At 41.7% G+C, this 21,379-nt stretch overlaps 1 protein-coding gene across 5 annotated transcripts in view; it reads right to left on the minus strand.

Moving 5' to 3' along the window:
- Window positions 1–808: 808 nt before the first annotated feature.
- Window positions 809–21,379, minus strand: part of LRRC3B (leucine rich repeat containing 3B) — a 72,998-nt gene continuing 52,427 nt past the window's right edge. For all 5 annotated transcript variants that reach the window (XM_074984437.1, XM_074984434.1, XM_074984436.1 and 2 more), the window contains 2 exons: window positions 17,483–19,086; window positions 809–2,009 (listed from right to left, as the gene is read on the minus strand). In XM_074984437.1, the coding sequence (XP_074840538.1) occupies window positions 18,144–18,923 (780 nt within the window). In that variant the 5' untranslated portion in view covers window positions 18,924–19,086 and the 3' untranslated portion in view covers window positions 809–2,009; window positions 17,483–18,143. The remainder of the gene's footprint in view (window positions 2,010–17,482; window positions 19,087–21,379) is intronic.

Here is a 21,379-nt window from a genome sequence, read left to right on the forward strand (position 1 = left end):
GAACAATGCCGACTGGTAGCCTCACCAGTCCTCCCTGGCCTATGCAAAAATATTAAAGGAATGAAGAGAAGCACCACAATGTCATAGGACTAGCAAATGTGGGTGACAATGACTCCAGGCTGAGACTTAGAGGTAGTGAACTGGACTGGGACCTTTATTCAAGCCTCAAAAAAACACAAAGTTGTGGAGATGGCTAAAAAACACTGACCAAGCTGCTCCTCCAGCCCTCAACTCAGAACACCCAAGGCCAGATCTCAGACTTCCACATTCTCTCAAAATAAAAAGGCAGTATCTCTCTGTTACTATTCCACATTCTCTGCATCTCTAATGTCTTCCTTCCTTTTCTTACGTGGCACAGCAATCCTCTAATGAGGCAGACTGATTCCTGAAATGGGATCCAAGCTTCCAGGAGGTAAGAGCTGAAAAAGGCTAAGTGAAAGAGCTGAAAATGCACAAAGTGAATGGTGTATTTTTTGTCCTAGTAGTCATGGGACAATCTAGAGTAAGTCCACTTAAGTCAATAGCCACATGACAGTAAAACCTGTCAGTGAAGCTGGTCCCCTATCAAGTTATATTTTTCTGTTATTTTGTGGACATTTGTAGTTTTATAACCTGTTTTTTCTGCTCTTTCTGAAGTGGAATGTGATATTCTTGCACTGTCTCAGAACCTATTCAGAAAAACCTTTGGGTTAAGATTCAAAGAGCTCTATCACCTCTAAAGGGAAAGAAGAGAACATTAAAGGATGAGGAATGCACATTTCTGTGCTTTGATGAATTTTTTATTGACCTTTTCCTATCTGATGAAAAACAATGGTGCCTGGTCCTGCTGTGAGGGCAGGGGACTAGATTAGATCACCTCTCGAGGTCCCCTCCAGTTCTCGTAGTCTATGATTTTAATCAACTATCTGATTTTTCTCTTTTTTTCCTCCTCCCATACATGCAGTCTTGTTTGTGGCCTTCTGAGGATGGAGGACAAACACCAACCTTTCCCATTTTAATTCTCTTTTTAAATTTTGTTGTGTGTATTGCAGGGCAATTACTTTTTCTCTGGTAGCACGGTCTAGGCTCTGTTGAACTACAAATAATAAAATACTAATCCAATCCAAGCAGCTGTTCCTATTTTTTGCTTGTAGAACTTAGCTGTAGAGTTAGAGGCTTCTATCCACATACAGGATAATAAACTCAACATCTTTAGGACATGCAATCAAACTAAAATCAAACCTGGCTCAGATTCTCAGGTGCTGCAAATTACTATAGGTTTATTGGGGCTGCAGTGATCTACAGTACTTAACAATCTGGCCCTTTATGCTCTGGGATGTTTCCAGAAGGATAGTATGTAGCTTAGGCACATGGAACAGGCAATCACGGCAAATCTGCTGCCTGAGGATAGGTAAAGCTATTAGATTACTTGGTGGGCTGAAGCAGAGGTATGACATGCAAAACTTAACTTAGTAGCTGAGTACCTGTATGGTCAAGGAATGTAAGTAGGAGTTTAATTGCTGTGCCATCACTACAGAACACATTTCAGCATTGCAATATTAATGAAAGAGGGGGGAAAAAAAACAGATTTAGATTGGAATATCTAGAACCACTTAAATCACTGGAGGAATTTCAGGCTTTTATAATTAGCATACCCAGCTTTCCCCCCTCTGACAAACCTCTCTCTTAGCCCCTACTAGGTTACTACCACCCATCACCTTTTCATTTGTACATGTGTTAATCCACATTTGAGCCTGCTTGGTTCCTGATCTCATGATCGTAAAAGAAGTGCATTGTTAGAGCACACACTGTTGAATGAGAGGACAGCCGAGTGCTTAGTTTGGTAAAACAGTGCAGTTAAAAAACAAAAAGGTTAGGAACCACTGTCATATGTTCACTAGAAGCAGCTCCATCAGGTCTGCTGGTAGGAAACACTTCTCCAAATCCTTGGGCTAGGTTGCATACGTCCTTTCACAGACTTCTGTTTGTGCTGCCTGCTGGGTCCTCTTCTTTAGGTTTCAAGCCAACACCTACAGCAGAAAGATCATGTTTGTCAGGCACCTACTATTGTACTCAAATTTTATATAAAAAGCACCTGAATAGTTGCAGCTTTTACACTTTTACCAGTTCAAACTGATTGCTGTTCATCCCTGTATTCATTCCAAAGTTGATGGTATAAAAAAAGAGAAGCAGGTTCAGTATTGATTCAAACGTTACCCTGAAGATTTTACAAATATAAAGCAACTTTTAGTCACTCCAGGCTCTCTCTCAAATAATATCAGTTGGGTATGAAAGGCTTCTCTCTTTGAAGCCAAAAGGACGTGTGTGTTCATGTAGGTCTTATAAATGCAAGGACTTTAGTTCAGCTGATGGAGTAGTATCTAGGTACCAGCTATCTTCAAGTTTGCAGTTAAGTCCCCTGTATTTATTTTTACTTTCCTCTTTGCTAATGATTTTTAACTGAAATGTAGAGGCTCTGACCAAACCTCTGTGCAATCTCTTCTTTCAGTGGAAGAAAACTTGAAGATACCAGAGCACATTCTTTAAAAGGTAAACTACAATCGATTTAGCTCACTCCAGCCGTATGCTCACAAATAGGAAAAATAAATAAATAAAAGCCCTGCTGCTCAGCTGCAGTAACTGTGAAAAATACTGGAGACTACACATATTTAACACAATGTCGTCTGTTTTCCCTAGGCTCCTGCTGGTTGCCACAATTCTACTGAAAAGTGACTGCATGTGAGATGCTGACTAAATGGATTCTAGCCTACTTACAAGTTTTATAATATGAAGAAAGCTGTTTACAGTTATGTGCAGGCAGTTACGAAGTCAAGAAGTATTCCGCATGCCTAAAGAGCTGAATGTGCCCCTTTTCGTGCATGGTAACAGAGGAAGCCGTGCTAGTCTATACACTATCCAAACAAAAAGCAGTCAAGTAGCACTTTAAAGACTAGTAAAATAGTTTATTAGGTGAGCTTTCGTGGGACAGACCCACTTCTTCAGACCATAGCCAGACCAGAACAGTGGGTCTCTCCCACAAACGCTCACCTAATAAGCTATTTTACTAGTCTTTAAAGTGCTACTTGACTGCTTTTTCTTTTTATGCATGGTTTAAACTGTAAACAAATGAAGTGCTATCATGGTGATCTATCAGAACATTGAGAAGGAATCTTCAGTTCCTAGTCTAGCTTTCCAAGAGGACATTGATCGAACACCCTTTCCGCAGCACGCGCACAGTTTTCTAACGATTAACCCTCTATTAACCTCTTAATTCCAGAACACCACCAGCAGCTCTCTGAATACTTCTTGATGCATATATGTTCTTTGAAAGAACCTATGCTTTGGGTGATCCTGGGACTTCACTGACTCAATGGCTGGACACCCACTGAGTACTGAGGGACCAGAATTTCACACCCCAGCTGCTTTTGGTAACAGAGTACATTATGATCAGAGCACCTGGTACATTTGGCAACAGTACTGTGATTACAGCAGAACTGAGATTCCGCCCCACCCCGCCAAGTATTTGAAATTGTGAAGTTTCGCAAATTATGGTCTAGAAGTGGAGGTGCTGTCTGGTGGAGTTTTCTGGATTTGCCACTGTAACCAAAAGGAAGTTCTAAGTTTGTCTGTTAGAATAGTTAATCCATCAGGTTAAAAGTTCATAATTTAAGTAGGTGAAGGTTTCTTTCATATGCAGAACCTTAAATTAACATACATCAAATTTTACTGTATTTTAATTCCAGAAGCATTCTGTTTAAGAAATCTTCAATTTATTTATGAAATTTAAGATGGTATAATAAAAGAGACACATAGAAACTTGGAAAAGAAATAGCATCCAATATATCTTCATCCAGGTACACATTTCCTAATGAAGTCCATCACCAGGAACAAAAGAGAAGTGGTTTTAACAAACAAGACAGACTGTTGAAGGTTAAAATATGGTCATCTAAGAAAATTAAATGGTTATGCAACCTAACAGTCACCGCCTTCTTCTTGAGAATCTTAAAGGATGTGTTCATTTGTACTACACCTGAGAGTCAGATTCTGGTTCCCTGAGGCTGCTCTGTATCACTTTGATGATGCAAAACAGCCTTAAAGTTGGCTTAACTAGATTCCTAGTCACAGGGAAAGCCCCATGTTATATAGTTGGCTCTATGCCATCTCTTGCATACCCCTGAATACAGAGAGCATACCCAAGGACTCTCAATCCCCCACCACTACCTGAGTGGAGCCCTGTAAAAGCAGCTGAACATAAGCTATAACAGAACTGAGGCTGTTTCTTTCTTACACTGACCAGACCAGCATCTCTGAAGCCATGGCAATGCAAAGGTGCCTCCTCTTTCTCAGTCTCTCCCTCCTGCCCCAGGCACAGCATGGTCAAACCTAGAATCCTTTCGAGAGTCAAAAACTTTAGCATGATTGTAATTCAAAAAACAAACTTCCATTTGTTAATATATCTAATTACTTAGTCATGTAAAGTATAGAAATACACGTTAAACGTCTCAAATCTGGCACCCTCAGGACCCGACTCGTACTGAACAAGAAAATTTCTCAGAGCACGGGAGGTCAGTATTGTCCAGCAGGACTACCAACATTTCCACTGCTTGCTGGGCTCTTAGGAAACATTTAAGGGTAAATTACAGATAACACAGAACACAGAGCCAGGACTAGTGGCTGTAAACAAACTTTATGGGACCACAGGAAACTTGACCACACCCATAATAAGTCGTCATCTAGCGAACTAAAATCATGCCAAATTACAGATGTTGCCAAATGAGAGCATTCCAGATTAGAGAGGTTCAGCATGTCACCCTCAAAAAGAAGGTGTCTTCATAGTTAAATTTTGTCTGTCAGAGTCACTTTCACTAACTCTAAAATAAATTCACTCTCTTCTACTGTAAATGCTGGGTAGAACTACATTTATAAAGACAGAAAAAACTGAAAGCAACTTTAAACTGTGAAATGAGCATCCATTAAATCAAGGAAAGCAGAATAATGGATAAAAAGCTCAGCCTCAAAAAGTGACCAACAAAAATGACCATATTTCGCTTGTTATATGTAACAGGCCAGCCCTGTTACTTCCCCTGCTATATTTTCCCCTCCTGATTCTTTTTTTCTTCTAAGTTTATAGCCTGTTGTCTACCTTAGAGGTGCCCTACAGCCCATTAAAAAAAAAGGTACAGTTTTAACATGTGTTGAAATTCTTGTGTAGACAAAGCAGTTGTACTTTAACATGTTAAGTGGCTGAAGTAAAACCTATTGCAGAGCCTTATGCACAGTAGCCTACAATTGCCTTGTGCACAGTACCAGTTTAACATATTTTTGCTAACAGGCTAAAAAAACCCTGCTTTTTCTCACAGTGAAGAAAAGGCCTATGATTACTTGAGAACACCTCCCTTTTTGACAACACAACAGGCAAAGATAAACAGGCGAGTATCTGAGAGACTACTTAGACACTACTTTGATTTTGTTGTTCTCCATACCAACTTAATTCTGGCACTATGCGATCGTGGAGATTAAAGGCAGCTTCAGCAAAGATTCATGTTATTGATTCAATTAAGAGAATGTTCACAATATTTATTTGAAAGCTCAGCCTGTTCATCTTGTACGACACTAAGGCTCAAAAACATCCAAATATTTGAGCTTTTGTTAAATTTATTTGTAGCAGGGAGGGCTTAAAATCTCATCTCTAGCATTCTAGAGCTTGCTGGGTTTTGGACTTTTAAATCATACTGTACATCATGGTAATTTAGAGCCATCTTAAGAAAACAACTACTTTTTACTCCTCCAAGAGGAGAAAGTAAAGAAAAAGCGTAACGTCTTGTAGTAAACTGTCATTGCATGAAAAAAAAAAGAAAACTGTAAAAAAAAAATCTATCCATTAACAAATGCGAAAAAAAATTGGTCCATGAACACTATTTATGAATACATTTTAGCATCCTTAAGTTTTTATATGCAGGCCCATAGTTTAAAACGTTTAATGCATGAAAAATATAACATAAAAGCTCTCTCCATTGCATTTAGCAATTTTTCATTCAGGTTAATTGTGTTCCTCTTTGCAGAGCAGCAGTAGTATTTGGGAAGCTCACTAATAATTCAACAACATGGCTAGGAGGGCTGACCTCAGTGACAGCACAAGAAATGGTGGTTTGCCCATTCTTTTTCCTGGCTTACCAGACCATAGAACAGTCTGAAAGAATGTGGGTAGAAAGGTACTAGGGTACAGCAGCTGCATGCCTGAGCCAGAATACTCTCGTCCAGCCAACTCCAGACTCCAGCATTATTTTAGTTAACTGGATGACTACTTATGGATGGGGCCTAGCCTCCAGCAGTCCCATAAAGTTTTACAGCCAGTTTTGGCTCTCAGTGGTCTGTGCTGTTATTTGGCTCTAATTTACCCCAAGTGTCTAAGAGCTGAGTAAGTAGGGCAAGTGTTGGTAATATGCTAACAAGTTGTGTAATGGGGTTCAGGGGTCCCCAAACACTGCACCCCATCTGAAGCTAGAAGTGACTCACTCAGCAGGTAAAACTGGAAGTTTATTAGTCGACAGAGACACAGCGTAGTGCAGAGGTGTCCTTCCAGTCCATCTTGGGGAGAGGTAGCCTGAGGTGTCCTTGATGGCTCTGGCTATGGGTAGCGACCAGAGCACCGTGGGGTCATTCTGGCCACTCCACTAGGTCAACCCCATCAGTAACTCTGTTGGCAAGTGTGGGAGCATCCCCGCTTCCTTAGTGCCCTCCTTAGCCCCCCATTTCAGATGCACCCAGGTTACAGGTACTTTGAATGGGGTCCTGTCTATGCCTCTCAGGGTCAGCTAGGTGTTAGGCAGCATGCGGTCTGGGCCCACTAGCTTGGGCTGGGCGAGCATCACCTCTGACCCAACATCCCAGAAGTCCATCACCTTCCTGCTCTCCACGTCCAGGGGCATGAGGCACTTGCTCTGCAGGGGTGGCCCTGCCCTCACCCAGTACACAGAGATGCCTGCCTCTGGGGCGTCAGGTCTCCCAGAGCACTGGCCTCTGGATCTGTCCCCTCCCAACCTGAGGATGTGTTGCCAGCCTCTCCTGTCTTGGCAGCTGACTCTTTTGGCCACTGGGACCCCATCCAGTTGACCCCATGAGGCCTCTGCCAGCTGAGCCTCTCTGGGGACTCGGGGCACTGGGCCCATGTATACCCCTTCTGCCCACAGTGATAACAGACCCGGTCTTGTTGTGTCCCTCGAGCTGGCTGCTCCATCCAGCCCTGGCTGGCTCTCTCAGGGGAGGATGGCTGGCCCCTCTTGCCTGGTTTCACCCCATTGGCGATTCCCTCCATTGCGCATCCGGGAGCTGGTCTCTCCAGGATTCCCTTTCACACCCGGTCTGGCTGTTCGTGAACTCATCAGCCAGCTTCCCCATGTCATGTGCATCCTCTGGCTTCCAGTCTGCAAGCCATATCCTCAGGTCAGGCAGGCACGCTCCACCGAACTGTTTCGTGACCATCAACTTAACCAGGTCCTCTGCGGTCTGGGCTCCCACCCCAAACACCCATTTCCGGTAGTAGTGTGTCATGGGGGAGTCCAGGTCCACACAGGTCTCCTCTGGCCTCTTCAGCACCTCCTGGAACTTCTTCCTGTATGTCTCAGGGGTCAGCCCGAACTTATGCAACAAGGCCTGTTTGACCCGCTCATTGTCCCCAGGCTGCAACCCCTCCAGCTGGTTGAGCACCTCTGTGGCCTTCTGATCTAGCAAGGGGGTAAGCTGCAGGAAGCATTTAAGGGGGGGAACTCGTGAAACTCGCAGACTCACTTGAAGGAGGTAAGAAACCCATCCACGTCCCCAATGTCCTCACACTCAGCCAGCACACGCCTCTCAAAGTGACTGCCAGTCCCAGGCCTCCTGACCATCTCCCCACTCATTGTAGCCGGGCCTCTTGATGTCTCACCTCTGCCATGGTCCACTCATGCTGCTGCACTCTCTCGCCCTGTCCTCCATCTGTTTCTCCTGGTCCTTCCGCTCATGCTGCCACTGTCTCTCCTGGTCCTCCCATTCTTCCAGTTCCTTTAATCACACGTGGATCTCCAGCCGTCACAGCCCAGCCGAGGGGGACTCCTCCTGGGACAAATCACTGCTGATGGAGTGCTGCCTGGTGGGCAGTGAGTCTGTCTGATAGAGTCCAGCCCCCACTCCTGTCCGAGCATCTGAAATGCTCCCAGGAAGTGACCAGCTGCTTCCTGCTGGGACAGGACTCAGGCCTCTGGACTGGTCACACTCTTCCAGGGTTGATCAGCTGGGCCTTGGTCGCCTTCCCACAGTAAGCCCCTTCTCTTTGCACAACCCCACAAAGGCCTGCCTTAAGCAGTCAGATGTAATCTCTCTCCCCACTGTTCCCCGGGGTGCAGAGTCAGCAGCTGATGCTGGAGCACCCCACAACACCCAAAAAAAAAATCACTTAGTTATGCCTCCAGCACCGCGGGCTCTTGTAAGTCTCCTTCCTCCTCTGCGCTCAATCCGTCACTGCCAGAAGTCCATCCATGGAAGCAGGACATCCCACCTCTGTCACCAGCTGTAATGGGGTTCAGGGGTCCCCAAGCACTGCACCCCATCTGCCACCAGAAATGACTCTCACTGAGCAGGTAGAACAGGAAGTTTATTAGTTGACAGACAGTGCAGTGCAGAGGAGTCATTACAGCAGAAAGAAATGGTCATTACAATCCATCTTGGGGAGAGAAGGCCTGAAGGGTGTTCCAGCTGGGAACTAGCCCCCCTTCTTTTTGCCTCTCCCCTCACCCAGGCTAACTGTCTTCCAACTCTCCCCTCACCTTCCAGCTGCTGCCTCTGATTCAAACCCAGCTGGGCTTCTCCCAGCTCTTTCTTCAGAGACAGAGGTGTGACCTACCAGCTTAGGTTACAGACAGCAGGGGGTCATCCCCAGCCTGCGTGAGCTGCTCAGCCTGTCGCTCACACACATCCACACCCCACTACATCACATACTGACCTCCCATCATTTGGCAAATTCTCTTGTCCAGCATCGCTGAGGTCCCCAAGGATGCTGGATGAGAGAGAGGTTCAATCTGGATTTACAAAGCGAAGTGGTCCCAAGGTTGAATGTAAAGTTCCATGAAACACCCAGTGTGGGTCACATCCTGTAGGTAAATGCAGCAACCAGATATCTATATTAAGCACAGATGAATGAATAAGTATGTAAGTAGGTATTCAGACATGCACACACACATACAGCATGTGATGTATAAATAGCACTGTATCCTATACTCACTGATTTTATTCATGGTCAAGCTCATTGACTGAGTGATCAGTAAAATTAAGGACACCTGTACATTTTCCCATAACTAACAGAAGTACTTCTCTCTCAATTATCAGTTTGATGCTGAACAATTCCCATTTTCACTACAAAACATGCATTGAACCAAAAAACATCTCCTTATGAGAAACCAACTCTTCAGAACTTTTTAAATGTTAAGAGAGAGACTTCTTCACTCTGAATGGACCATGGGCATTAAGTTACAGCATCCTATGTGTATAGGGGAGGTGCATAAATAACCTTATCATAGAGAAGTGATGACTAGGATACAGCTATTGTATCTGGATGAATCACAGTGCAAACTGCTGAAGTGTTTTCCTATAGTTAGCACGGTGGATAACTAAGAAGCCCTTCTCACCGAAGCATGAAGTGCTGGTCTCACTGGGCTCCACATGCATTCCTCCTTTCTGAAGGTGCCGTGGCCACCAAAAGAGCTGCTGCTGTTTCTGGGATAGTGACTGTGGCACAACAGTTTCTCTCCTCTTTCTATCACAAGATGCATCTCCTCACTACCAGTCTGGGCTGAATTCATCATCTAATGGTCAAACTGGTGGAATGAAATTTAAAATAACTGCAAAAGCCTTCTCACCCTGGAAAGATGCTGTACCACCATGGCACCTGTCAGCAACACCAGCACCTTGAAAGCACTGTAGGCTTAGAATCACAGAATCACAGGGTTGAAAGGGACCTCAGGAGGTCATCTAGTCCAGCCCCCTGCTTCAAGCAGGATCAACCCCAAATAAATCATCCCAGCCAGGACCTTATCAAGCCAGGACTTCAGAACCACTAGGGATGGAGAATCCACTACCTTTCTAGGCAACACATTCCAATACTTCACCACCCTCTTGGTGAAATAGCTTTTCCTAATAGCCAACCTGCTCCTCTCCTTCTGAAACTTCAGACCATTGCTCCTTGTTCTGCCATCTGACACCACTAAGAACAGTTTCTCTCCCTCCTCTTTAGAACTCCCCTTCAGGAAATTGAAGGCTGCTATTAAAATCACCCCTCAATCTTCTCTTCTGTAAACTAAACAAGCCCAAATCCCTCAGCCTATTCTCATAGGTCATGTGCTCCAGTCCCTTAATCATTTTTGTTGCCCTCCGCTGAACCTGCTCCAGTACATCCACATCCTTTTTATACTGGGGGACCGAAAACTGGACACAACATTCCAGATGCGGCCTCACCAGTGCTAAATAGAGGGGAACAACCACTTCTCTAGATCTGCTCGAAATGCTCCTCCCAAAGCATCCTAATATGCTGTTAGTCTTCTTGGCTACAAGGGCACACTGTTTACTCATATCCAGCCTTTCATTCACCATAACCCCTAGGTCCCTTTCTGCTGTACTGCTGCTTAGCCAGTCGGTCCCCAGCCTATCACAATGCTTGAGATTCTTCTGTCCCAAGTGCAGGACTCTACATTTCTCCTTTTTGAGCCACATCAGATTTCTTTTGGTTCAATCATCCAATTCATCCAGGTCTCACTGGATCGTCTCTCTACCCTCCCATGTATCTACCTCTCCCCGAGCTTTGTGTTGTCTGCAAATTTGCTGAGGGTGCAATCCAGTCCCTCATCCAGGTCATTAATAAAGATGTTGAACAACACTAGCCCCGGAACCGAGCCCTGCGGCACTCCACTTGAAACCAACCGCCATCCAGATACTGAGCTATTGACTCTACCTGTTGGGCCCAACCATCAAGCCAGCTTTCTATCAATCTTTCGTCCATGGATCCAATCCATACTTCCTTAACTTATGGGCAAGAACGTTGTGAGAAACTGTATGAAAAGCTTTACTGAAGTCAAGGTATAATCCCATCCACTGACTTTCCCATGTCCACAGAACCTTTACCTCTTCACAGAAACTAATCAGATTGGTCAGGCAGGATTCACCCTTGATGAACGTTGGCTACTTTGGGTCACTTTCCCCACTTCCAAGTGCTCCAAAAATGGATTCCTTGAGGATCCCCTCCATTATTTTCCAAGGGATTGAGGTAAGGGTGACTGGTTTATAGTTCCCTGGTTTGTCCTTCTTTCCTTTTTAAAAGATGGGCACTACATTTGCTTTTTCCAGTTATCTGGGATCTCTCCTGATCTCCAAGAGTCTTCAAAGGTAATGGCCAAAGGCTCGACCATGACATCTGCCAATTCCCTCAGAACCCTTGGGTGCATTAAATCCAGACCCCATGGATTTGTGTACATCTAGTTTTTCTAGATTACTCATATCTCATTCCTTCCCCAGAGATGACCACCCTCCACCTTCCCATACTGCACTCTCTAGCATTGTATGTGGGAGCTGTCTTTGTCTGTGAAGACAGAAGCAAAAAAAGCATTGAGTACTTCAGCTTTTCTTACATCATTGGTCACTAGGTTACCTCTCTCATCCAGTAACGGCCTCACACCTTCTCCGATAACCTGCTTACTGTTAACATGCCTGTAGAAACCCTTCTTGTTACCCTTCACATTCCCTGCCAGCTGCAGTTCCAATTGTAGGCTTTTGCATGAGGGTCAGGAAATCAATAACTAGCCATCCTCAGAATTATTCTCTTTAATGTTAGTACAGTCACACCCAACTGTAAACTGCACAACAAAGATGAGCTGAAAATCAAGGTATCAAACTTCCATCCATTCAGTAATATATTCTGTGTGGTTCCGAGCCAGGAAGTGACTCATTCAGTACATGCCACCCAGTAACTCCCTCCATTCACCACTTGTGATTGGTTGAGCTAAGTGGAGAATAACAGCCCTTCCTCTGATTATGATCTCACAGCCACCATTCACTGCAATTGGAACCTTCAATACGGGAGCATTTTCTTCAAGCCACATGTATAGTTGTTTCCCAGAATGTTTCTGTTTGTATTATTTTAAGATTTTTTTTAAAAAAGCCAAATGTTATCCAGAAAACACAATAAATGCCATCAAAATACCTCTTGGCGCTTCTTCAGCAACCATGACCTCCATAAGGTGTGGACTATGTCTGAAGAACCTATTTTCCACAAATGTTGACAATTGAATTTGATCCTGATGCAAAATTATTTTAATTAAAAATATTACTGAGTACAAAGATGCCTCTGCCAGATAATTTAAAAAGCCTTGTGTTTTTTTCTGCAATATAGATTTAAAATCATTGAACTCCACTCCTCACGGACGTTATATAATAAAAATGTGAGTGTAGTTGGTATTCAGCCATTTCTGTACAAAAATAACTTAGTGGCAGCAAATTATGTTCTGTTATAATAAAAGTACACAGTATGAGCCTCCATGATATTGTCTCAAATGTACTGATGGAGTTGTCATAATTATACATGAATGTTAAAAAGTAATCTGAACAGAAAATAGTTATTGGTGCTAAGAAAAATCCTTAAGTTATTATATCAGAGATGGAAGGTGATTACAAAATTTAGAGGCAAGAAAAATAAGGCCTCAGAATAATCCTCTCTTTCTCCAGTAACCATCCTAAAGCGACAAGTAAAGCATGATCTTAACAACTCGGCATCGCTGTTCCCAATCTCTTTTCATATTAATTATGCTTCAAAGCTGCTGGCTTTCCTCACTCACTGAAGGAAGAGTACTGATGGGCCTCTTGCTGCACAAAATGGCAACTTCTAATTTCTTTAGGTTTTTATGCTGTATTAAATACTGTTAGAAATGCCAATTGAGGAATTTTGTGAACTAAACAGAATTTACAAATTAAAAAACTGGAGGTAAAATCTTGTCCCATGAAAGATTGTGCAAGTTTTGCCACTGAACTCACTGGGGCCAGGATATGACTCCATAAGTTTTTCGTTTAAAAGACAGTAGAAAAATTGGTTATGTAAAACCTGCATCATATTTAACACATCTGACCTTTCCTTTTGTGTTTCCTTTCAGTAAAACAAGAGTTGTGACTCAAATTTTTAGCCATTGTGGTACCACCTGGCCTATACATGGCAACTGAAAAGTGAGCTGAGTTCTTTTCCTTGCCAACTAAATTGTAACTATATTTTTGTGTTAGTGGAAGGTGTTAGCGGCAGATAAAGTCCTGCTTTATTTTTAGATCATAAGATGAGATTGCCATGCTGGCAGTGAAAAGAATTCACCCTTTCACTTGTAACCATACTAAAATGAAATACAGAATCGATCCAGGGTAAATCAATATGAGATTCTCTGTTAAAAAAAACAAAACAAAAAAAAACCTCTCTTTTCAAATCACAGTTTAACTTTATTTTCGTAAGTTTGGGAAGCATTTTAAAATGAGCGAGATCCTCAGCTGTTATAAAAATCATCATAGCTCCAGGATCTACTACACAGAGCTTGAGCTATATACCCTGGGGAAAAAAAAAAAAAAAAAAAAAAAAAAAAGGAAGGAAAAAGATTTGTTTACTCTTTTGTTTTAGGGAGGCAGGACAGAGAGTACAATTCCACTGTGCAGGAACTGAGTGACTTATGATTGCCAAGGAGGCCTTCTACTGTTAAAATCACATTTAATCATAGTCTGTCCACATCATGCAGTACATGTTTATAAATAAAAGTGGTGCTGAATACATCAGTTCTGTGTCTGCAGTCCACTCCACTTTTTTTCTTCAAAAAGTAGTAATATACGTTTTAGGATCTGACATGTTGCTTGGCAACACAGTAGGTCAAAAACTGATTCCTAGAGTAACTCCATTGAAGTCAAACAGAATTACACCAGACCTATAAGAGGAATACAGATGATGAATCTTATGAAAGACATATCCTATTTTAACGTTTTTGCATATTGCTTCTGTAATATTTATCCGTTCTCTTAAGAGTCTTTATTTGAATTTCACCCCTTTTGTTGGAGACTGCTATTACAGTCTAGATTGAGCCGGGCGTCAGGAGTGAGTGAGTAAGAGTGTAAATGGAACATGTGCATAGCCTACAGTTTTTGCAAAAAATTTTCTGAAGAAACCAGGAACTTCTAAAGTAAACAGTATTTGTGCAAATTAACACCATCCCACTGCCTAAAAACTTTTTTACTCAAAAATCCATCGAAGAACCAATTTTATTAGTTCAATAAATAGCACACTGATCTTTTGGCCAAAAACCAAAATTTTGGCTACCTAACAATTCTTTAGCAAGATAAGGGGGGGGTGCAGTTCACATTATTTTTTATTGGACCAACTTCTGTTGGTGAGAGATACAAGCTTTCAAGCCATGCAGTGCTCTTCTCAGGTCTGGGAAACACCCTCCCAGTACCACAACAGAAGATAAAGATTGTTTAGCATAAGTAGTTAATACGTATTATAAAGGGACCATTCAAAGCAGAGTAGCCCAGTAATACATCTCTGCAGTCACAGGACAAAGAGAGGGAGTTAATGGATTATAGATTGTTGTAATAAGCCATAAATCCACTGTACCTATTCAGCCCAGACTGTGACATTCAGAGTTCCTTTTCCAGACCAAAGATGAGCTGTGTGCCTGGACAGCCTCCCACCCTAATGAAAGTGTCTCTAGCGAAAGATATTATTTCACCCCCCCTTTTCTCTCTCTAAGATACTCGGACCAACATGGCTACTATTACATTGCACGTAAACATTCTTTTAACTTTTCAAAACTGTTCCCTTAAAGAGCACTTAAAATTTAATAGGCTAAATATTGGGACTTGCTGAGTCCATGGGAGTAGCAGGTACCCAACATTTGGCCAATGAAGATCACACAAAAAGCCATTCTTATCCACATTCTGAACACACTGAAAACACCTAGCCATTCTTTTAGTTATGGGCAACACAATTAGCTATTTCCAGCTTCAGTTTGTTTTAGAGATTACATTCTTTTGTATAGCAACCCAGATAAAGGAAGTTAATAAACCCAAACAAAAGGTGTGAAACAACCTGGAGCACTCCCAGAGATTTAAAAACTCCATACATATGCTATAACAGAGATAACTGATGAGGTAATAATTCTAAGAGAGAGATTTCTATTTTACTTTAAATTCATATCGTATTATTTTAAACCCTTACTCTTCCAAAGTGCCTGCTTAGAAGTACTTAATCCCTAAGGCAAAAAACACTCCATGCTCAGTAAAATCGAACATATATGGATTCTTAGAGGAGTATTATTTTACTATGACGACAGCAGAAATGCATCCTGGTGCATTCATTCAATCTGAAAAAAATCTTGCTTTTTAAACATTATGGGCCCTTAAAATGTTTAATATTCAAGGCTGGAACTATCTTATTTTGCATTCATATGTATCAGTAAAGCTACCTAAAACAACCACCCAATGCGTCCAATATGTATTAGGATGTGTGCTATCTACGCATTCAGTTATATTGCGTGTCCTTCAAAAACGATAGCCAAAATTTGCATCCATTGACATTTTCACTGCAAAAAGAGACCATTTTTTATTTAAGTTCTCAAATATAGGCTAGCATCAGAGGGGTAGCCATGTTGGTTGTATCTTCACAAAAAACAAGCAGTCCTGTAGCATCTTGAAGACTAACATTTATTTACCTAAATTACCTAACAAATTACCTAATAAATTAATGTGTTAGTCTTTAAGATGCTATAGGACTGCTTGTTTTGTAAGTATAACTTACATAATCAAGTCTGCATCTTTTTGCTATTGCTATCAGGTGGATTGACTTAGGTCACAGTAATTTAAATGAGCAAGCAAGCAAGCTGAATGATGAACCATCAACACATGTTGATCTTCAATTAACGATAGTCTTAATACTGCTTGATTGCTCACCAGGAGAATACACTGTGTATTATGGTGATTATATGTCTTAACATATATTCATTCAGATTTGAAATGTTTACATTTTGATTGCAGTAGAGAATGGAAAAAATATTCATTTCTCATTTACTATATGAGTAATTTTGCTCATAATTCTTATGCAGCTAGATTTGGATGAAAACTGGAATTCAATTAAAATGAACACAGTATTTTTAAAATTGACTTTTTTAGCTAAAGGAAAAACCCCCTTGAATGCATAAGAAAAAATAAGTCTAGTCAATCAATGATTTGTATCTAAAACTCACTTATTAAACAAAAGGTTTCACCTATAAAAACCAGCACTCTTTGGGCCCAGCACTCCAGCACCACAGAACCCAGGAGCCAAAGAGCTGGGAAAAGTACAACAAGGTTTCCTGCTTTATCAAATCCCATTGAGTTTCTCAACTTTGAATGAACTAGTCGTTCAGATGATCTAGTTCAATAAAATAAAATGAAGATAATATTCTCTCTGTACCTGTAGAAGACTCTATTGCTGTCAAATCTGGCCAAGCGCTTCAGTGAACTCTGGCTTCAGGTGCTTGACTACTTTTAAAACTGGCAGGAGTCATGCGCTGCTTGACTATTTTATTACACTTACATATTTAAATATATCAGAGTTAAGTTTGGACCTTAACATAGGGTGCCAGAATTTTCAATATAAATTTACTCTCTAAAAGAAAAACAACATTTAATTAAATCATCCAATTATATTAAAAATCTGAGGGATTTTTATATCAGTTTTTATTTGTGGAACTGGATTTTATTGGTACTGTGCTGTAAATTGGACAGAAAAATCAGTATTGCACATGGCATGCCACAGGATCTATGCTTACAGTGTTATATTGAACAATATTATGTCCTGCAAATCATCATAATTGTGTAAAAACTGCATACTGGTTTTGGGCAGTTATGCATAACAGTTTTTCCAACCCTTAGTTAGAACAGGCTGCATATTAGTCAGTCGCTGTAAGGTGTAATTACTTCCCTTGGAACACTGCCTGAGATTTACTGGCTGGAGTACTGAGTGGGACAGAGCAATGTCTTTGTCCACCCTCTCTGTCCAGTCTCCATCCTTGTCTGCCCAAATGCACACAAAAAGAGTAGCAGTCCTCGCAGCCAGCTCACTCATTTGCACCTGTATGAAATACAGGTGGCTTATCAAAAGGAACAGGGATCTTCTGATACTAGCAATGGAGGCTCCAGAATTGCTCCTGCTGCCCCTTGTGCAGGGCTTAGGACAAAGCCATAACTGAAGGCTTTTTAGGACAAGAATCACAACTTGTCTTTTTCACTTGGCAGAGCACTCAGAATACATGTGGAAAAAGTCCACTTGCTCGATAATGAGCATGAAAATACAGACTGCAGTAGTCTAAAGTTTATAAGCACGTTGTTTTGGTGACTGCATTCCTGTTCACATTTCAATTCATTTTATCAATCTTTTAGATTTTGTTTGACACTAGAATTCCCATGTGTCATTGGTACTTACATATCTGTCCCATTGGCTGCAGCATCCTGAGTCGCAGGCTTCCTCATGGCTGCTGCTCCTTAGCTCAGCAACGTGCTATCCAGAGCTCCATCATGTCTTCAGTTTCCCAAGCCCACGGGAACTTTGTGGACTGAATGCCTCCCTGCTCTCCCCACCTTCATGCCCCTTTCTTTTTTAAAGGCATACAACTTAAGTGCTGCTTTTCACCTGCTCATCATTTGATTTCCTTGGAGTAAATCAAGAGCAGCTGTGAAATGGAGGGCTCAGAATTTTACAATTACGACCCATGGTATTACTACTACTTTTAATCGCATCAATATTGACAAACTAAACAGGTTTAGTCATTAGACAAATTTCTGATCAATAAATTACTCTGTTTAACATGATTCAAAGTTAAGCTTTTATTTGGTTTTAAATTAAAAAAATAAATTTTCTTATTAAATGGGACTAACTAATGTTTACATATTTGTTTACTTGCTTTAGAACACCCCCATCCAAACAAAAACCTTTGTTGGAGAGATCAATAGTGGCATAATTCAGTTAAAACTGGGAAAAACAAAAAAAAAAGGTCAAATGTTTACAATGACTGTTAGAAGTAAACCTCTGGCTTTAATGCCATCCAAATCTAATTGCCATCTCACAGTCAGTCGTATTCAGGATACTATACCACAGTGCTAATGTCATCAGCTTCTTCTGGTTTCTTTTGCCTGCTTGGCAGGGATTTCAAGTACTCAAGGTGCCTTCTTGCATCTTCTTGATTTTGCCGCACATAATAAACCACATAGGAGATCACCATGGTGAACCAGCCAAACATGGTGACTAGCATGGCATAATCAGTTGTCTTTTTAGGAAGGTTACAAAGGTCTGCATCATTGGCAGCATTGAGGAATGGTCTCCCAGCATGTTCATCTAACACAGAAGTCTTACAGATGACGTTGTTGGCTGTTTCATGGTTGGAAGCCATGCTCCTCAGGACCTGCTGCAGAGTACAGTCACAGTGCCAAGGATTGTTTGCAATTCTGGCTCTGGCTTTTAAGTTATTGAAAGCGTTTTTGTGCACACTTTGAATCCGGTTGTCAGATAAGTCCAAAGTCTGCAAGGTTTCTGCCACTCCTTTAAAAGCATGTTCATCTATAAATTCAATACCATTTTTGGATAAATTCAGGACCCTCAGTTGATGCAAGTCCTTAAAAATTTCATTTGGGATGGATGTTATCTGATTAGAGTCCAAATAAAGTAAGACTGTTTCAGGAGGAAGGTCCCTGGGTATTTCCTTGAGATTTGCATTGCTACAACTGACATTTAAGCCTCCAGAGTGAGAACAAAGGCAGCCTTTTGGGCACATACTGGCAGAATGAAAGCACAGTATCATGAGAACAAAACTTTGTAAGAGCAGACACATGGAGAGGGAACGAGTTAACCACAGGTCTACCAAATGCATGCTGGGATGTCAGCATAATCACATGACCATTTCTCATTTACCCAAGAGTGATGGTAAAAGATTCTGTACAGCCAAAGTGTAGTTTCATTTTCTTCAGCAGAATTAGCAAAGATGGACTAACAGGTAGATTTCCTCCTGGTCAATATTCTTCTTAAAAATACACCTAAAAGAGAGGGGGAAAAAAAGATTCCTTAGATCATACAATACAATCCAGACTAGTTTAAAAGGGAAATAAACATAATTTAATTGAAAAGTATTGCACACCGGTCTATTATCCCATCAGCACAGTGTGGGGTTACTCATCTGACTCTTACCAGAATTAATCTTAGTACTAAAATCACAGCATATCTTTAAGATGATACACGACAATAGTTCAGAACAGCAGAGGTTTGAGTTTAATATCAGACAATTATTACAAGAAACAGTAGTTTGTCTTTATCATGGACTTACTAAAATAACAGCCATAAAACGTAATTACATTTCCTAAGTTCAACAGCAGGCACAATAATAGGATTTTCAGCTGAACACCAGCATCAGGGACAAAAAGACCAGTATTTTTGTAGTTAATGACTTCATAACAAAATACTTCAATTTGGAAGTCCAAATTAGAGAATTTAATTTAGGAAACATTTTTTTCCCTGAATGAATGCACTCATCATAAAGACAACTGAGCCAAATATTGCTGGAAGGCACAGCTCAAATCCATATCTCATGTACATATTTACCCTTTCAATTCCCTTTTCAGTTTTGAATGTGTTTGAATCTTCTAATTCAAGGAATTTTTCTAGGTAGTTCGGGAGAGTTCTAAAGAAATAAATTCCATCCATTTGCGATCTAAAAAGATGTACTGTATCCAAGTATCACACTGAAAACAAATAAAACAAATACAAACAAGGACACAGTACCATACCTGTGCAATGAATAAAAACTCATGAAGTACGTTAAAGGTGCGTTGAAGGACGATATGGCGTAAGAAAATTATTAATTTCTCAAGCCATTTTTAGAAAGAAAAAAAGATTCACATATCACAGAACGCTAGGACTGGAAGGGACCTTGAGAGGTCATCGAGTCCAGCCCCCTGCCCTCATGGCAGGACCAAGTACTGTCTAGACCATCCCTGATGGACATTTATCCAGCCTGTTCATAAATATCTCCAGAGATGGAGATTTCACAACCATCCTAGGCAATTTATTCCAGAGTTTGACGACCCTGATAGTTTGGAACTTTTTCCTAACATCCAGCCTAAACCTCCCTTTCTGCAATTTAAGCCCATTGCTTCTTGCAGAAGCAGATTCCTTTAGCAGAAGCACAATTGCAGACTGATATGTTGACCTATAAAGGATTCACAGAAAGCCTGCCCCCCTCATATTATGGAAAACTATGAATTTCTAACCATTCCAGGTCCATTTGTTTTCATTCGTACACTTTCTAGACTTGTAGAAACCCAAGACATTTTCAAGCCTTCTGAGTTATATTTGCATATACTTTAACATACAATGGCATCCAATGAAAACTGAAATCCCTGTGGAGAGGGATCCGAGAGAGAGAGAGAACACCGGGGAAGAGAGCTCATCTGTATTGCATATCACTTTTACCTGCAGTGATAGATCCTGTAGAATTCATGAACCAACCACATTTTTCAACAGCTTACCATGGCACTGGCTCTCTATGGCTACGTCTACACTAGCACACTACGTTGAAGTAGCCTATTTCGAAGTAAGGACATTGAAATAGGCTACTTCGACGCGCATCGTCTACACGTCCTCCAGGGCTGGTGCCATTGACGTTGCAACAGGGAACATCGAAAGGAGCCACCCCGGAAGGAAATGCAGAGTGTCCACACACACACACACCGTCAAAATAAGGGGCCAGCAAAGCCCCAAGCCGCTCCCTTAAAGAGCCCCTCCCAGACACACTTGCCCTGCACAGCACAAGGTCCACGGAGCCGACAACTGGTTGCAGACCCTGTGCATGCAGCACAGACCCCCAGCTGCTACAGCAGCAGCCAGAAGCCCTGGGCTAAGGGCTGCTGCACACGGTGACCATAGAGCCCCACAGGGGCTGGACAGAGCGTGTCTCAACCCCTCAGCTGATGGCCACCATGGAGGATCCCACTATTTCGAAGTAGCAAGACGCGGATTGTCTACACACGCCCTACTGCGACGCTGAACGTTGAAGTAGGGCGCTATTCCCATCTTCGGATGGGAATAGTGATTTTGACGTCTCACCACCTAACGTCGATTTCAACATCGAAATAGCACACGGTGCGTGTGGACGCAACGCGTGCTATTTCAACATTGTGCCGGCTACTTTGAAGTAGCCGGCTAGTGTAGACGCACCCTATATGACTGAATATTTTAAACCCAACTGTATGAGTTTTAGGTAATCACTTTGCTGCAGCATTTACATCAGGACAAAACACACCTCCCAGTACTGCTTTATGTATCAGGTGCCTT

The sequence above is a fragment of the Carettochelys insculpta genome, chromosome 2, assembly GCF_033958435.1.
Source record: "Carettochelys insculpta isolate YL-2023 chromosome 2, ASM3395843v1, whole genome shotgun sequence".
Lineage (NCBI taxonomy): Eukaryota > Metazoa > Chordata > Testudines > Carettochelyidae > Carettochelys > Carettochelys insculpta.